Here is a 19,062-nt window from a genome sequence, read left to right as displayed (position 1 = left end):
TCAATATTTATTTTTGTATGACGAGGCAACAAAAATAAGCCAGCATATTTTGTGACAGCAATCATCCAAATGTCTATATGGTCAACCCAACCATGACTGTTTCTCCCTGAGGACGGTGACCAACTATGATATGTTGATGCATGAGGACGAGACAGTGATATCTCAAATTATGAGTTCATTAGCTACACCATTTCATATAAACAGCAACGTACGAAGGAAACAACAATACATGGGATGAAAATTGAACTTTATTGTCGCCAATATTTGCATGAACATGAATTTTCTTTTCCTTCCAGTATTATGATATACATGAACAAACAGCATTTTCCATACAAGCTGCATCGACTACTGCTCCAGCCATGAGATCATTGCCGAATCCACAGGTGTGTCATCGGACTTCATGAGGGCATCAATCTCTTGCATGAAGTCGTCGACATCAACTACGTTCTCCGTCTGCTCACACCCAACAAAGTCGTACGACGATGACGACGAAACCACTTCGGCCGTGGTCGAATCAGGGCCGGTGCCATCAGAAATCAACGAGGCTTGCAACGCTTTCGGGGTTGTCGAGCGAGCATCGTCCACGCACGCCATTTGTTCCGTAGTCGATGCAGCGAAGGTGTCATCGGACATCAGGAAGGCATGGACCTCTTCCAGGCTCCAAAAGAAGGGATCGTCGGTGAAGTACATCTTCTCACACGCGACCAAGTCGATCGACGACGATGACGAGGAAACCTCTACGACCGTGGTCGAATCAATTCGAGTGTCATCGGGCATCAAGCGAGGATCGACAAGGCCTGACGGCGAGGCCTTCGGGATGGTATTCGAGGCTGTGTCGGTGTCATCCGACATCAAGGAGGCTTCAACCTCTCGGGTGAAGAAAGCATCGTCGATGCAGTTCTGTTCATCGCCAAGATCGACCGACGGCGAAGGCGAAGCCAAGAATGCTTCGAGTTCTTCCACAGTTATCAAGGGCTCACCTCCGCAGACATCCGTTGACGATAGAGCGGCGGATGGGACTCCGGCTTCGTTCGGTGCAACTGAGTCGACCGAGGAAAGACGACTCTCCGGGGGTGTCACAGGACGAGCCGATATGGGATGTTGCACCACCGCGGTTGGAGGTGGTGAGACGTCGGACTGCAATGAATGTGCTGGCTTCTTTGAGGGAGTCAATGCTTTTGCTGAGAGAGTAGAAGATTCCTCTCTATTTCTCTTCTGCCCAACGAGGCTGCCGCCGGAGATCGTCTCTGTCGCGGCCTCCGTGAACGTCGACTCAACCTTTTTGATGAAATTGCCGCCGGAGATGGCATGATGCGAACTCTTCTTAACGTGACAGAGAACTCGTCTCTCGAAGCCCGGGGAACACATCTCATACTCATACATTACCCACCCGGAGTTTTTCCGCCGGCCATCGTTGAAGGAGAGGAAGCTCTTTCGTCCCACCACCATCTCGCGCCCGTCGACGATGGACTTGACGGGTTCTTGCTTTTTGTTCAGAGTCCAAGAACCGGTGCCGGCCCTTCGATCGACGCGCGGGCCGCCGCTGTTCTTGGGCTTGCGCTCCGCAAAGAAATAGCCCTCCTGTCGACCGTTGCAGAGAAGATTCCACGGCTCGGTGCCGTAGACATCGGCGAAGGCGACAGCGCGGCTAGGGAGCCGTGTGCCGGCAACGCAGTTGGCGAGGTAGTCGACCACGAGTTCCTCCGCCGTGGGAAGGAACCTGTAACCACTCGGAACGACGTCGACGGGATCCATGGACGACTAAAAACGGTTTCTTGATGAAGAGAGGTGAGGAAATCAACTAGGAGGAGGAGAAGGAGAATGGAACAGAGGAGAGGCGAGAGGCAGGCGAGAAGACAGAGCGAGAGTGGGAGAGGAGAGGGATACGACTATATAGGCAATGGCCGCGCGGGATTGGACAGATTCGATTCTTGAATCGAATCCAAGAAGCGTGTTTCCTGTTCTGTAAGCCCCCAAATTAATTAGACTAATTAGAATTTATCGTTGCATTATATATTTATGTATAATTAGAAATGGACTCTCGCACGTGCCTATCCACCAGCGAGCCGATCGCCCCCTTCGGTCTTCCTCGGCTCGGGAACGAAGGTGAGCATCGGTTAGAAAGCCTCAGCGAAATGTATGGATTTGAGGGCTGATTTGGAGTTTTATTTGATCGATTTCAGGTTCGAGGATCTTGAAGATGGAGTTATCTACGTTCGTTCTTCTCGTAATGGCTTGTGGTTTGAGGGTGGGAGCTGATGGAACCAATCATAGGTACAAAGAGGGTGATCATGTCCCCCTATTTGCCAATAAGGCCGGACCTTTCCACAACCCCAGGTGATTTCCTTTCGATTCTTGCGTCATTATCGGTTTCGAATTCCTCCTTCGTCGCTGAATTTGCTTTTTTATTTTGCGCATCATTTGAAGCGAATAGATCTTTGTCTGCGTCCCTTGCTTTTCTTCAAGAATGCGATCATCCGTTTGCTTGTTTTGTGATTTAGAATGAACGCAGGATCATGATTCGCTTTTGTAGTTTCATTTTATTTCTCTTAGTCGGTGGTTTTTGTTTTATCGATAGAAATACCCAAGTCTCCATTAAGCGTCAAAGATAAAAATCGTCTTTGATTTCGCACGCTTCGTGTTTTCGTCGCTCCGATCGTTTACTGTTTTGTAAGCTTATTTTGATTCGCGTGGATAGTTGCTTTTTCATTAAATAAGTCAAATTCCGCATTCAAGATTAGGGATTTGTGATCTTGGATCATGTCAAAGCTTAAAAGATTTCCCGCTTTGGCATGCTTCTTGATTTCTGAGACCGATCAAGCAAAGCTAATTTTTGAGTGCTTCATGTTTTAGCAGTGTTTCCAATCCTTTACCATCTTGTTATTTTGGTTTCTCAATAGTTTCTTTTATGAAAAACCAAACTCAATTAAATCTCAGGGATTTTATACTTTGGTGTGCTTCATATTGTAGTGGTATCAGTTCTGCTTGTTGGATTGTGAGGATCTGTTTCGTTCGGTCGCTTGTTAATAGCCTTATAGATTACCAGGCCCTGTTAATTCTGCTGCCTTTGACCCTGTCTTTGGCATTTTTTTAATGATGCTCTTGTTTTAGGATATTTATCATTTACTTTTAACATTTCAGTGTTTCTTGAATGTGACAGTCATTTCCCTTTTGCATCTGCAGCGAGACATATCGTTACTATGACTTGCCATTCTGCTCACCAGGTTATTCGCTTATCCTTACTGTTCCATCGACTTCTGAGCTGCATGAGTCTGTTAGCAACACTATTTATACGTTTGTTAGTGTGTACAACTCTTTACAAAACTTTGTTGATTTAGAGCATGTTACCGAAAAGACGGAAGCCCTTGGGGAAGTTCTAAAAAAAATGGTGATCGTTTGGTCGATGCACCGTACGAATTAAATTTTCTGGAGGATCAGCAGTCAAAGTCTCTTTGTAAAAAAACCTGTCAATAGAAGATGTTGCAAAGTTCAGATATGCTGTATCAAAGGACTATTACTTTGAAATGTATTATGATGATCTGCCTTTATGGGGTTTCCTGGGCAAGATCGAGGGGGTCAAGACTGATTCGGGCAAAGACAAGTACTTTCTCTTTAAACACATTCACTTCAATATCCTTTACAATGATGATCGGGTCATAGAGATCAATGTACAAACGGACCCCAATATTAATTTGGATATCTCGGAGGATAGGAAATTGGATGTCGAGTTTTTATATTCTGTGACATGAAAAAATACTGACATATCTTTTGAAGAAAGGATGACAAAGTACTCAAGGACATCCTCTATGCCTCAATATTTAGAGATTCATTGGTTCTCAATTGTTAATTCATGTGTGACTGTCCTTCTTCTGACTGGGTTTCTTGCTACGATTCTCATGCGTGTGCTCAAAAATGATTTTGTGAAGTAAGATATATAGACTCCATGGTTTTCATTTTGAAGCATATTTCCTTATGTTCACTATTTCATCTGCCACTAAAATACTATCATCATGAAGATATTCTCTCATTGAGGAGTCTCTTGAAGATCAAGAGGATTCTGGATGGAAATATATCCATGAAGATGTCTTCCGATTTCCAAAGAACAAGTCTTTGTTTTCAGTTATTATTGGTTCTGGAACTCAGCTCCTAGTGCTGTAAGAGCTCTCACTAACCTCTTCTAATGCTGATTTCTGTTAATATCATCTGATACTTTTGACTCATGACTAGTACAATGTTCATCTTCCTTCTTGCACTTGTTGGTGTGTTCTACCCATACAATCGGGGAGCCCTTTACACAGCTCTTGTTGTCATCTATGCTCTGACTTCCGGTATCGCTGGTTACACAGCGAGCTCCTTCTATATGCAGCTCAAAGGGACTAATTGGGTAAGAAGTTGCTTCAGCATTAATTTCTAGTCATACCACTTGTAGTCTGCATGGGTTAATTATCTTTGCCTCTATTTGACTGCAGGTGAGGAATTTGTTGTTGACTGGCTGCTTATTTTGTGGTCCCTTATTCTTGACATTCTTCTTCCTGAACACTGTTGCTATTACATATAGCGCAACTGCAGCTCTGCCATTTGGAACCATCCTTGTGATTCTACTTATATGGGCATTGGTTACTTCCCCTTTGCTCATATTGTGTGGGGTTACTGGTAAAAACAGCAAAATTGAATTCCAAGCTCCATGCCGTACCAACAAGTACCCAAGAGAAATTCCTGAATTGGCATGGTATCGAGGCACCATACCTCAGATGGCAATGGCAGGATTCCTTCCTTTTAGTGCCATCTATGTACAAGTAGAACTCTACTATATATTTGCTAGAGTGTGGGGTCACAACATATATACAATATATAGTATGCTTTTTATTGTTTTCATCATTCTTATAATTGGCACAGCGTTCATCACTGTTGCATTGACATATTTCCAACTTGCAGCAAAGGATCATGGGTGGTGGTGGAGGTAAGTATCTGGCCTTCTCTTTTGTACTAGATAATTCTACCATTCAGTTGGTCTAGCATAGACACTGCAGTCTGTTTTTGCATCTTGAAACTGTTGTGCTTGAACATATTTGTAAATGCGGTACCTCTTTTGTCATTTAGTTGTCTTGAGTCGAGAGTTCTTTGAATCATGTCATACATTAAGGTTTTATTTCAGTTCATCTTTCAAGAACTTCTAATGTTATTTCATTCATTTTAATTGACACGGTTTACAAGAGTTTCCGTGGGCTTCAAGTTTTGTCTATCATGTGGGTAGTAGATAACTAGATATACCTTATTTCTTTCCTTTGTTTCCTCCTCCATACCTTGTGGGTTCATCTTTAATTCATATCCCTTGAGAATTTAATCGTGTCAACCTAACTGAAGTATCTCTGGTGAAAAACTAACTTTTCAATATTGCTACCACATGGAGATTCCTTTGTGTCGAACAATGACCCCTTTTATTATTATTGATATTGTCTTCTAAACAGAAAAACCCTATGGAAATGAATGAACACCTGTCTTAAATTAAAATTATATTTCTATCCACCTCTAAGAAAATCAAGTCCACTAATTCGGAATACATTGCCGCTCTGCTATCTTTTAAATTTGCTAGATTAAATGGAAAAATAATTAAAAGTGCACTGCAGCTGATCATATGTTTGATGGTCAGAGTTTTACCTTATTGAATGCTTTGTTTCGTCATCCTAAGTGAATGACTAATTAAATGCCAATATCATACTGATTTTCGATGATTGATTGGTTGTCAAAGCTAGCAATGGACATGATGAGAGGATTTCATAGATATGCACCAAAGAGTTATAAGCATTTGCATATTTGGAGAAGCTTACATGATTTAACCTTATCTGAAGCTGTATATCTAATGCAATATTAAAACCTTATAGACAGATGAAATTTCTTATGAGGATATTAGTTACTTGAGTTAGGACACTGTGGCAATCCAACAATTGTACATTGATCAATTTGTATTGGAATCTTTGGAAAAATGCATTAGATGGAAGAAAACTTGCGCTGCGAAAGACTTGTAATTGTTATGGTTATATTGCCATACAAAATCAACTTTTATCAGGTAACTTCTGACTTGTAAACACCTCATGAAAATGTGATTACAATTGTTTGAGCATAAATGTAATTCTTTAAACACTTCCACTTCAATATCCTTTACAATGATGATCGGGTCATAGAGATCATTGTACAAACAGACCCCAATATTAATGCGGATATCTCGGAGGATAGGGAATTGGATGTTGAGTTTTTATATTCTGTGACATGGAGAAAGACTGACATATCTTTTGAAGAAAGGATGGCAAAGTACTCATGGACATCCTCTATGCCTCAACATTTAGAGATTCATTGGTTCTCAATTGTTAATTCATGTGTGAATGTCCTTCTTCTTAGTGGGTTTCTTGCTACGAGTCTCATGCGTGTGCTCAAAAATGATTTTGTAAAGTAAGATATATAAACTCCATGGTTTTCCTTTTGAAGCATATTTCCTTATGTTCACTATTTCATCTTTCACTAAAATACTATCATCATGAAGATATTCCTTACTTCCCCTTTGCTCATATTGGGTAGGGTTGCCAGTAAAAGCAGCATAACTGAATTCCAAGCTCCATGCCATACCAACAAGCACCCAAGAGAAAATCCTGATTTGGCAAGGTATCGAGGAACCAACCTCAGATGGCAATGGCAGGATTCCTTTCTTTTAGTGCCATCTATGTAGAAGTAGAACTCTACTATATATTTGGTAGAGTGTGTGGTCACAACATATATACAATATATAGTATGCTTTTTATTGTTTTCATTATTCTTATAATTGGCACAGCGTTCATCACTGTTGCATTGACATATTTCAAACCTGCAGCAGAGGATCATGGGTGGTGGTGGAGGTAAGTATCTGGCCTTCTCTTTTGTACTAGATAATTCTACCATTCAGTTGGTCTAGCATAGACACTGCAGTCTGTTTTTGCATCTTGAAACTGTTGTGCTTGAACATATTTGTAAATGCGGTACCTCTTTTGCCATTTAGTTGTCTTGAGTCGAGATTTCTTTGAATCATGGCATACATTAATGTTTTATTTCAGTTCATCTTTCAAGAACTTCTAGTGCTATTTCATTCATTTTAACTGACACGGTTTACAAGAGTTTCCATGGGTTTCATGTTTTCGTCTATCATGTGGGTAGTAGATAACTAGATATACCTTATTCCTTTCCTTAGTTTCCTCCATACATTGTGTGTTCATCTTTAATTCATATCCCATAAGAATTTAATCGAGTCAACCTAACAGAAGTGTCTCTGGTGAAGAACTAACTTTTAAATATTGCAACCACATGGAGATTCCTTTGTGTTGAACAACGACCCCTCTTATTATTATTGATATTGTCTTCTAAACAGAAAAACCCTTTGGAAATGAATGAACGCTTTTCTTAAATTAAAATTAGATTTCTATCTACCTATACAAAAATTAAGTCCGATAATTCGGAAGACATTGCCGCTCTGCTATCTTTTATATTTGCTAGATTAAATGGAAAAAGAATGAAAAGTGCGCTGCAGCTGATCATATGTTTGATGGTCAGAGTTTTACCCGATTGAATGCTTTTTTTCGTCATCCAAAGTGAATGGCTAATTAAATGCCAATATCATACTGATTTTCGATGATTGATTGGTTGTCAAAGCTGGAAATGGATTTGATGAGAGGATTTCATATATAAGATCCAAAGAGTTATAAACGGTTGCATATTTGGAGAAGCTTACATGATTTAGCCTTATCTAAAGCTGTATATCTAATGCAATATTAAAAACCTTAAGAGACACATCAAATTTCTGATGTGGATATTAGTTACTTGAGTGGAGGACACTATCGCAATCCAACAATTGTCCATTGATCAATTTCTATTTGAATCTTAGGAAAAATGAAGTAAACTTGTGCTACGAAAGACCTGTAATTGCTATGGTTATAGTGCCATACAAAATCAACTTTTTAGCAGGTAACTCCCCAAATGTCAACATTTTCTCCATTCATGAAGATGTGATTACATTTGTTTTAACTTATATGTAATACTTATTCATCATATTTTCTGAATGACAGCTATGTATGACAGAGAATTACAAGCTTTTAGATATTTCGGTCTTTCTAATCTATGTCATGTCATCTGAGGGGATTGAGGGTGTCTATATGAAAATACACCTTCCTGTTTCTGACTAGAACCATAATAGAATGGTGTCCTATATGCTGCAGAAATCTTGTATTAGCTGACTGCTGAGTAGCACAGCTCAAAATAACGGTTGCCGCTCTATATAATTTTATTTGTTATTTGCTAATGAAAAAAGTTCTATAATTTTATTTGTTAGTCGCACAGCACACTCACAAACTGACGTTCAGACATTCGTAACTAATAGAACTTTTGGAAACTTAATTTGTTGTATTTGTGTTGACAAACCAAGACAATGAGATTTCACCCTCGCACAAATTGAATTTAGTTTTATTCTAGCGTCACCGTTCTCTATTGTTTACAAGAAAGTGCCGAAGCATGTTCTAAATTTAGTTTGCCTACAAAAAACTCCTGCTATGTGTGCAGCAGCTAACAACATGGCTGAGCTTGTAACTGTGTCTTCTCCATTGATTCTATTTAAGCCTGTTATTAGTAGTGACTTTGTTTTATGTTCCAATATGTACCAATTGTCAATTTGTGTTGTAGATTGTCAATAATTCCTTGTATTTAGTGTGAACTGATACCCCTTATTTACGAGTTAAAATGTGTGTCAGAATGATCATTATAAATATTCCCAGTAGATTCTGTTTTGTTTTAACAGTTGGATGTCTTCTCGTAGGGTACCGAAGATGATGTAGTGAATTGGCTTCATGGACATGGTTTATGGAAACTAGCGGAAGAACCATAAGATCCCTTATGGATCAAAGGAGGAGGTCATTGCAACCTAGAGTTATATCCAGACTACATCCGTCACCTATGCAAGTTTATTCGGGAAATGAAGAACCTCACGACTGTAACCCGACTCAAGAAGATCCGGCAAACTCTCAAACTCCCTGCCGAAGCTGCTGCAACCACCAGCACCACCACCTTCACGACCAACTGTTGCTGCCAAATTAGATGCAGGAAACCCGATTGCTGGAGCTGCCCACGGAGAGGATGTCTGATGGTGCGATGCTCGAAGGGATCTGCATACCTGTGCAACTGGTGTTGTGGAGATTGGCATTGATGGTGGTATCCGTTGTACAGATTTGCTCAAACTTCTAAACCTATCTATTGTATCGAAACATTAACGAAGGCAATCGGGCTATCGTTTGTGTGCGAATTAAGAGAATAGATACCGGTTTTTTTGAACTGAATCTTCACTGATGATCTCTATGCTGTTGAAATATCAATTTGTTGGTATTATATAGTCATTGTCAATTTGGCGATGGTGTGCTTATGTTGTTAAATATATGCAAGATTATGAGAGGAAATGGTGTGCACAAAATCTATTTCAATACAGTTGCAGCAGCTATGTTGTTCTCTATTTCTTTGATCATTCATGGTTTAAAGTGATGTCAATGAACAATCAAATACATTGTTCAGCTACAGGAGGGCTTCATCCATCAGTATCCTTTAAATCTCCAGGAGGGCTTCATCCATCAATATCCTTTAAATCTCCACAATAACAACATCATGGATCACATAAAAATGATTTACTGGATGATGGTTAGAAGAAGTCAATATTTATTTTTGTATGACGAGGCAGCATTTTTTGTGACAGCAATCATCCAAATGTCTATATGGTCAACCCAGCCATGACTGTTTCTCCCTGAGGACGGTGACCAACTATGATATGTTGATGCATGAGGACGAGACAGTGATATCTCAAATTATGAGTTCATTAGCTACACCATTTCATATAAACAGCAACGTATGAAGGAAACAACAATACATGGGATGAAAATTGAACTTTATTGTCGCCAATATTTACATGAACATGAATTTTCTTTTCCTTCCAGTATTATGATATACATGAACAAACAACATTTTCCATACAAGCTGCATCGACTACTGCTCCAGCCACGAGATCATTGCCGAATCCACAGGTGTGTCATCGGACTTCATGAGGGCATCAATCTCTTGCATGAAGTCGTCGACATCAACTACGTTCTCCGTCTGCTCACACCCAACAAAGTCGTACGACGATGACGACGAAACCACTTCGGCCGTGGTCGAATCAGTGCCGGTGCCATCAGAAATCAACGAGGGTTGCAACGCTTTCGGGGTTGTCGAGCGAGCATCGTCCACGCACGCCATTTGTTCCGTAGTCGATGCAGCGAAGGTGTCATCGGACATCAGGAAGGCATGGACCTCTTCCAGGCTCCAAAAGAAGGGATCGTCGGTGAAGTACATCTTCTCACACGCGACCAAGTCGATCGACGACGATGACGTGGAAACCTCTACGACCGTGGTCGAATCAATTCGAGTGTCATCGGGCATCAAGCGAGGATCGACAAGGCCTGACGGCGAGGCCTTCGGGATGGTATTCGAGGCTGTGTCGGTGTCATCCGACATCAAGGAGGCTTCAACCTCTCGGGTGAAGAAAGCATCGTCGATGCAGTTCTGTTCATCGCCAAGATCGACCGACGGCGAAGGCGAAGCCAAGAATGCTTCGAGTTCTTCCACAGTTATCAAGGGCTCACCTCCGCCGACATCCGTTGACGATAGAGCGGCGGATGGGACTCCGGCTTCGTTCGGTGCAACTGAGTCGACCGAGGAAAGACGACTCTCCGGGGGTGTCACAGGACGAGCCGATATGGGATGTTGCACCACCGCGGTTGGAGGTGGTGAGACGTCGGACTGCAATGAATGTGCTGGCTTCTTTGAGGGAGTCAATGCTTTTGCTGAGAGAGTAGAAGATTCCTCTCTATTTCTCTTCTGCCCAACGAGGCTGCCGCCGGAGATCGTCTCTGTCGCGGCCTCCGTGAACGTCGACTCAACCTTTTTGATGAAATTGCCGCCGGAGACGGCATGATGCGAACTCTTCTTAACGTGACAGAGAACTCGTCTCTCGAAGCCGGAGGAACACATCTCATACTCGTACATGACCCACCCGGAGTTTTTCCGCCGGCCATCGTTGAAGGAGAGGAAGCTCTTTCGTCCCACCACCATCTCGCGCCCGTCGACGATGGACTTGACGGGTTCTTGCTTTTTGTTCAGAGTCCAAGAACCGGTGCCGGCCCTTCGATCGACGCGCGGGCCGCCGCTGTTCTTGGGCTTGCGCTCCGCAAAGAAATAGCCCTCCTGTCGACCGTTGCAGAGAAGATTCCACGGCTCGGTGCCGTAGACATCGGCGAAGGCGACAGCGCGGCTAGGGAGCGGTGTGCCGGCAACGCAGTTGGCGAGGTAGTCGACCACGAGTTCCTCCGCCGTGGGAAGGAACCTGTAACCACTCGGAACGACGTCGACGGGATCCATGGACGACTAAAAACGGTTTCTTGATGAAGAGAGGTGAGGAAATCAACAAGGAGGAGGAGAAGGAGAATGGAACAGAGGAGAGGCGAGAGGCAGGCGAGAAGACAGAGCGAGAGTGGGAGAAGAGAGGGATACGACTATATAGGCAATGGCCGCGCGGGATTGGACAGATTCGATTCTTGAATCGAATCCAAGAAGCGTGTTTCCTGTTCTGTAAGCCCCCAAATTAATTAGACTAATTAGAATTTATCGTTGCATTATATATTTATGTATAATTAGAAATGGACTCTCGCACGTGCCTATCCACCAGCGAGCCGATCGCCCCCTTCGGTCTTCCTCGGCTCGGGAACGAAGGTGAGCATCGGTTAGAAAGCCTCAGCGAAATGTATGGATTTTAGGGCTGATTTGGAGTTTTATTTGATCGATTTCAGGTTCGAGGATCTTGAAGATGGAGTTATCTACGTTGGTTCTTCTCGTAATGGCTTGTGGTTTGAGGGTGGGAGCTGATGGAACCAATCATAGGTACAAAGAGGGTGATCATGTCCCCCTATATGCCAATAAGGTCGGACCTTTCCACAACCCCAGGTGATTTCCTTTCGATTCTTGCGTCATTATCGGTTTCGAATTCCTCCTTCGTCGCTGAATTTGCTATTTATTTTGCGCATCATTTGAAGCGAATAGATCTTTGTCTGCGTCCCTTGCTTTTCTTCAAGAATGCGATCATCTGTTTGCTTGTTTTGTGATTTAGAATGAACGCAGGATCATGATTCGCTTTTGTAGTTTCATTTTATTTCTCTTAGTCGGTGGTTTTTGTTTTATCGATCGAAATACCCAAGTCTCCATTAAGCGTGAAAGCTAAAAATCGTCTTTGATTTCGCATGCTTCGTGTTTTCGTCGCTCCGATCGTTTACTGTTTTGTAAGCTTATTTTGATTCGCGTGGATAGTTGCTTTTTCATTAAATAAGTCAAATTCCTCATTCAAGATTAGGGATTTGTGATCTTGGATCATGTCAAAGCTTAAAAGATTTCCCGCTTTGGCATGCTTCTTGATTTCTGAGTCCGATCAAGCAAAGCTAATTTTTGAGTGCTTCATGTTTTAGCAGTGTTTCCAATCCTTTACCATCGATTGTTATTTTGGTTTCTCAATAGTTTCTTTTGTGAAAAACCAAACTCTATTAAATCTCAGGGATTTTATACTTTGGTGTGCTTCATATTGTAGTGGTATCAGTTCTGCTTGTTGGATTGTGAGGATCTGTTTCGTTCGGTCGCTTGTTTATAGCCTTATAGATTACCAGGCCCTGTTAATTCTGCTGCCTTTGACCCTGTCTTTGGCATTTATTAATGATGCTCTTGGTTTAGGATATTGATCATTTACTTCTAACATTTCAGTGTCTCTTGAATGTGACAGTCATTTCCCTTTTGCATCTGCAGCGAGACATATCGTTACTATGACTTGCCATTCTGCTCACCAGGTTATTCACTTATCCTTACTGTTCCATCGACTTCTGAGCTGCATGAGTCTGTTAGCAACACTATTTATACGTCTGTTAGTGTGTACAACTCTTTACAAAACTTTGTTGATTTAGAGCCTGTTACCGAAAAGACGGAAGCCCTTGGGGAAGTTCTAAATGGTGATCGTTTGGTCGATGCACCGTACGAATTAAATTTTCTGGAGGTGCAACAGTCAAAGTCTCTTTGTAAAAATAACTTGTCAAAAGATGTTGCAAAGTTCAGACATGCTGTATCAAAGGACTATTACTTTGAAATGTATTATGATGATCTGCCTTTATGGGGTTTCCTGGGCAAGATCGAGGGGGTCAAGACTGATTCGGGCAAAGACAAGTACTTTCTCTTTAAACACATCCACTTCAATATCCTTTACAATGATGATCGGGTCATAAAGATCAATGTTCAAACGGACCCCAATATTAATGTGGATATCTCGGAGGATAGGAAATAGGATGTCAGTTTTTATATTCTGTGACATGGAAAAATACTGACATATCTTTTGAAGAAAGGATGGCAAAGTACTCAAGGACATCCTCTTTGCCCCAACATTTAGAGATTCATTGGTTCTCAATTGTTAATTCATGTGTGACTGTCCTTCTTCTGACTGGGTTTCTTGCTACGATTCTCATGCGTGTGCTCAAAAATGATATTTTAAGGTAAGATATATAAACTCCATGGTTTTCCTTTTGAAACAAATTTCCTGATGTTTATTTTTTCATCTTTCACTAAAATAGTATCATCATGAAGATATTCTCTCATTGAGAAGTCTCTTGAAGATCAAGAGGATTCTGGATGGAAACATATCCTTGGTGATGTCTTCCGATTTCCAAAGAACAAGTCATTGTTTTAAGCTATTATTGGTTCTGGAACTCAGCTCCTTGTGCTGTAAGAGCTCTCACTAAACTCTTCTAATGCTGATTTCTGTTAATATCATCTACTACTTTTGTCTCATAACTAGTACAACGTTCATCTTCCTTCTTGCACTTGTTGGTGTGTTCTACCCATAAAATCGGGGAGCCCTTTATACAGCTCTTGTTGTCATCTATGCTCTGACTTCTGGTATCGCTGGTTACACAGCGAGCTCCTTCTATATGCAGCTCGAAGGGACTAATTGGGTAAGAAGTTGCTTCAGCATTAATTTCTAGTCATACCACTTGTAGTCTGCATGGGTTAATTATCTTTGCCTCTATTTGACTGCAGATGAGGAATTTGTTGTTGACTGGCTGCTTATTTTGTGGTCCCTTGTTCTTGACATTCTTCTTCCTGAACACTGTTGCTATTACATATAGCGCAACTGCAGCTCTGCCATTTGGAACCATCCTTGTGATTCTACTTATATGGGCATTGGTTACTTCCCCTTTGCTCATATTGGGTGGGGTTGCTGGTAAAAAAAGCAAAACTGAATTCCAAGCTCCATGCCGTACCAACAAGTACCCAAGAGAAATTCCTGAATTGGCATGGTATCGAGGCACCATACCTCAGATGGCAATGGCAGGATTCCTTCCTTTTAGTGCCATCTATGTAGAAGTAGAACTGTACTATATATTTGCTAGAGTGTGGGGTCACAACATATATACAATATATAGTATGCTTTTTATTGTTTTCATCATTCTTATAATTGGCACAGCGTTCATCACTGTTGCATTGACATATTTCCAACTTGCAGCAGAGGATCATGGGTGGTGGTGGAGGTAAGTATCTGGCCTTCTCCTTTGTACTAGATAATTCTACCATTCAGTTGGTCTAGCATAGACACTGCAGTCTGTTTTTGCATATTGAAACTGTTGTGCTTGAACATATTTGTAAATGCGGTACCTCTTTGTCATTTAGTTGTCTTGAGTCAAGAGTTCTTTGAATCATGGCATACATTAAGGTTTTATTTCAGTTCATCTTTCAAGAACTTCTAGTGCTATTTCATTCATTTTAATTGACACGGTTTACAAGAGTTTCCATGGGCTTCAAGTTTTCGTCTATCATGTGGGTGGTAGATAACTAGATATATCTTATTCCTTTTCTTTGTTTCCTCCATATATTGTGTGTTCATCTTTAATTCATATCCCATAAGAATTTAATCGAGTCAACCTAACAGAAGGGTCTCTGGTGAAGAACTAACTTTTCAATATTGCAACCACATGGAGATTCCTTTGTGTTGAACAATGACCCCTCTTATTATTATCGATATTGTCTTCTAAGCAGAAAAACCCTTTGGAAATGAATGAACGCTTGTCTTAAATTAAAATTAGATTTCTATCCACCTCTACGAAAACCAAGTCCGCTAATTCGGAAGACATTGCCACTCTGCTATCTTTTATATTTGCTAGATTAAATGGAAAAAGAATGAAAAGTGCGCTGCAGCTGATCATATGTTTGATGGTCAGAGTTTTACCCGATTGAATGCTTTTTTTCATCATCCTAAGTGAATGGCTAATTAAATGCCAATATCTTACTGATTTTCGATGATTGATTGGTTGTCAAAGCTGGAAATGGATTTGATGAGAGGATTTCATATGTATGATCCAAAGAGTTAAAAACGCTTGCATATTAGGAGAAGCTTACATGATTTAGCCTTATCTAAAGCTGTATATCTAATGCAATATTAAAAACCTTAAGAGACATCAAATTTCTGATGTGGATATTAGTTACTTGAGTGGAGGACACTATCGCAATCCAACAATTGTCCATTGATCAATTTCTATTGGAATCTTAGGAAAAATGCATTGGATGGAAGGAAACTTGTGCTACGAAAGACTTGTAATTGCTATGGTTATGGTGCCATACAAAATCAACTTTTTAGAAGGCAACTCCCGGCATGTCAACATTTTCTCCATTCATGAAGATGTGATTACATTTGTTTTAGCATATATGTAATACTTTTTCATCATATTTTCTGAATAACAGTAATCATAAGTGGAGGTCACAGCTGTGTATGACGGAGAATTACAAGCTTTTAGATCTTTCGGTCTTCCTAATCTATGTCATGTCATCTGAGGGGCTTGAGTGTGTATATACAAAAATCAACCTTGCTGTTTCTGACTGGAACCATAATAGAATGGTGTCCTATATGCTGCAGAAATCTTGTATTAGCTGACTGCTGAGTAGCACAACTCACAATAAAGGTTGCCGCTCTATATAATTTTATTTGTTATTTGCTAGTGAAAAAAGTTCTATAATTTTATTTGTTAGTTGCACAGCACACCCACAAACTGATGTTCAGACATAAGTAACTAATAGAACTTTTGGAAACTTGATTCGTTGTATTTGTGGTGACAAACCAAGACAATGAGATTTCACCCTCGCACAAACTGAATTTGCCTATAACAGCATAATTCATAGTTTTAATGTAGCGTCACTGTTCTCTATTGTTTACAAGAAAGTGCCGAAGCATGTTCTAAATTTAGTTTGCCTACAAAAAACTCTTGATATGTTTGTAGCAGCTAATTTTGTTAATTTCTTAATTTTGTTTCAGTTCTGCGTCAAATAGTTATATCGGTTTATAACAGGTTGGGAGGTGACGAAGGTGTTTATTATAATGTATATGTAATTATTTGATGATTAGCAGTATTCGAGTGCTTGTGAAGAAGTATACGAATATATAACAACATATCAATAGCAAAACTCAAGAAAAGTTGAATGTTATAAATAATTTTAAGATTTTTTATGGAATGTGTTCAATATTATGTTTGTTTTGAGTCCTCCATAATTTTCTTTCAAAGCATAGGAAGCTGAACTTCTCTGATTCTTGTTTAACATGTTTTTAACTTGTTTATTGGCTTATTCTTTGTGTTTTCGTTGCTTTAGAAGTCTTATATAATGGTGTTTGCTTTCTCGTAACATGCAGATATGACTATTCAGGATATGGAGCATCTACTGGTAAGGTAGGCTATTTCTTGAGATAAATGGTTTGCTGAGGGTGATCTAAATTTTTTGTGTGGGGTGGTTGGTTGGGGTTTGGGGTGCCAGTGGGATTCTTAATCAAAACCAGTCTACTGTTAGACATTGTTGCAAGTGTTTTTGTTTCTATGTGATCTAGATTTGGAAGAGCCATCGAGACATATCTGCTATGTTTTGTTAGTATTTTTAGTATTTTGTTCATTGGATTTCCAAGGACTCATTTCAATTTTTGTGATCTTGTGTTTCCTTTCACTGTCTAACTTTATAGGTTTGCACAGCAGTTGAATTAATCTACCATGCATTTCTTTATGTTCCAATAGTACCAGTTGTCAATTTGTGTTGTAGATTGTCAATAATTCCTTGTATTTAGTGTGAACTGATACCCCTTATTTACAAGTTAAATGTGTGTCAGAAAGATCATTATAAATATTCCCAGTAGATTCTGTTTTGTTTTAACAGTTGGATGTCTTCTTGTAGGGTACCGAAGATGATGTAGTGAATTGGCTTCATGGACATGGTTTATGGATACTAGCGAAAGAACCGTACGATCCCTTATGGATCAAAGGAGGAGGTCATTGCAACCTAGAGTTATATCCATACTACATCCGTCACCTATGCAAGTTTATTCGGGAAATGGAGAACTTCACGACTGCAACCCGGCTCAAGAAGATCCGGCAAACTCTCAAACTCCCTGCCTAAGCTGCCGCAACCACCAGCACCACCACCTTCACGACCAACTGTTGCTGCCAAATTAGATGCAGGAAACCCGATTGCTGGAGCTGCCCGCGGAGAGGATGTCTGATGGTGCGATGCTCCAAGGGATCTGCATACCTGTGCAACTGGTGTTGTGGCGATTGGCATTGATGGTGGCATCCGCTGTACAGATTTGCTCAAACTTCTAAACCTATCTATTGTATCGAAACATTAACGAAGGCAATCGGGCTATCGTTTGTGTGCGAATTAAGAGAATAGATACCAGTTTTTTTCAACTAAATCTTCACTGATGATCTTTATGTTGTTGAAATATCAATTTGTTGGTATTATGTAGTCATTGCCAATTTGGTGATGTTGTGCTTATGTTGCTAAATATATTCAAGATTATGAGAGGAAATGGTGTGCACAAAATCTATTTCAATACAGTTGCAGCTCTGTTGTTCTCTTTTTGTTGATCATTCATGGTTTAAAGTGATGTCAATGAACAATCAATCAAATACACTGTTCAGCTACAGGAGGGCTTCATCCATCAGTATCCTTTAAATCTCCACAATAACAACATCATGGATCACATAAAAATGATTTACCGGATGATGGTTAGAAGAAGTCAATATTTATTTTTGTATGACGAGGCAACAAAAATAAGCCAGCATTTTTTGTGACAGCAATCATCCAACTGTCTGACTTTGATATATGGTCAACCCACCCATGACTGTTTCTCCCTGAGGACGGTGACCAACTATGATATGTTGATGCATGAGGACGAGACAGTGATATCTCAAATTATGAGTTCATTAGCTACACTATTTCATGTAAATACCAACGATTGAAGGAAACAACAATACATGGGATGAAAAATGAACTTTATTGTCGCCAATATTTGCATGAACATGAATTTTCTTTTCCTTCCAGTATTATGATATACATGAACAAACAACATTTTCCATACAAGCTTTCCAAGCTACTGCTCCAGCCACGAGATCATTGCCGAATCCACAGGTGTGTCATCGGACTTCATGAGGGCATCGATCTCTCGCATGAAGTCGTCGACATCATCTACGTTCTCCGTCTGCTCACACCCAACAAAGTCGTTCGACGATGACGACGAAACCGCTTCGGCCGTGGTCGAATCTGTGCCGGTGCCGGTGCACGCCATTTGTTCCGTCGTCGATGCGGCGAAGGTGTCATCGGACACCAGGAAGGCATGGAACTCTTCCAGGCTCGAAAAGAAGGGATCGTCGGTGAAGTACATCTTCTCACACGCGACGAAGTCGATCGACGACGATGACGTGGAAACCTCTACGACCGTGGTCGAATCAATTCGAGTGTCATCGGGCATCAAGAGAAGATCGACATGGCCTGACGGCGAGGCCTTCGGGATGGTAGTCGAGGCTGTGTCGGTGTCATTCGACATCAAGGAGGCTTCAACCTCTCTGGTGAAGAAAGCATCGTCGATGCAGTTCTGTTCACCGCCAAGATCGACCGACGGCGAAGGCGAAG

General features: G+C 40.8%; 2 protein-coding genes and 2 pseudogenes across 2 annotated transcripts; 2 read left to right on the top strand and 2 right to left on the bottom strand.

Moving 5' to 3' along the window:
* Window positions 1–345: 345 nt before the first annotated feature.
* Window positions 346–1,755, bottom strand: LOC135608767 (protein CUP-SHAPED COTYLEDON 2-like). The gene has a single exon (XM_065101806.1). It carries the CDS (start codon window positions 1,753–1,755, stop codon window positions 346–348), a length of 1,410 nt encoding a protein of 469 aa, XP_064957878.1.
* Window positions 1,756–2,018: 263 nt separating this feature from the next.
* Window positions 2,019–6,435, top strand: LOC103980485 (transmembrane 9 superfamily member 2-like; annotated as a pseudogene).
* Window positions 6,436–10,041: 3,606 nt separating this feature from the next.
* LOC135608766 (NAC transcription factor NAM-B2-like) lies at window positions 10,042–11,451 on the bottom strand. Its single transcript, XM_065101805.1, has one exon. It carries the CDS (start codon window positions 11,449–11,451, stop codon window positions 10,042–10,044), a length of 1,410 nt encoding a protein of 469 aa, XP_064957877.1.
* Window positions 11,452–11,729: 278 nt separating this feature from the next.
* Window positions 11,730–17,438, top strand: LOC135608765 (transmembrane 9 superfamily member 2-like; annotated as a pseudogene).
* Window positions 17,439–19,062: the final 1,624 nt, after the last annotated feature.

The sequence above is a fragment of the Musa acuminata genome, chromosome BXJ2-4 (assembly GCF_036884655.1).
Source record: "Musa acuminata AAA Group cultivar baxijiao chromosome BXJ2-4, Cavendish_Baxijiao_AAA, whole genome shotgun sequence".
NCBI classification, from domain to species: Eukaryota; Viridiplantae; Streptophyta; class Magnoliopsida; order Zingiberales; family Musaceae; genus Musa; species Musa acuminata.
Note: the sequence above shows the minus strand (reverse complement) of the source record. Positions and strands in the feature narration are given on the sequence as shown.

Coding starts and splice junctions, on each gene's coding strand:
- LOC135608767 (XM_065101806.1), bottom strand. CDS start 1,755: ATGGATCCCGTCGACGTCGTTCCGAGTGGTTACAGGTTCCTTCCCACG.
- LOC135608766 (XM_065101805.1), bottom strand. CDS start 11,451: ATGGATCCCGTCGACGTCGTTCCGAGTGGTTACAGGTTCCTTCCCACG.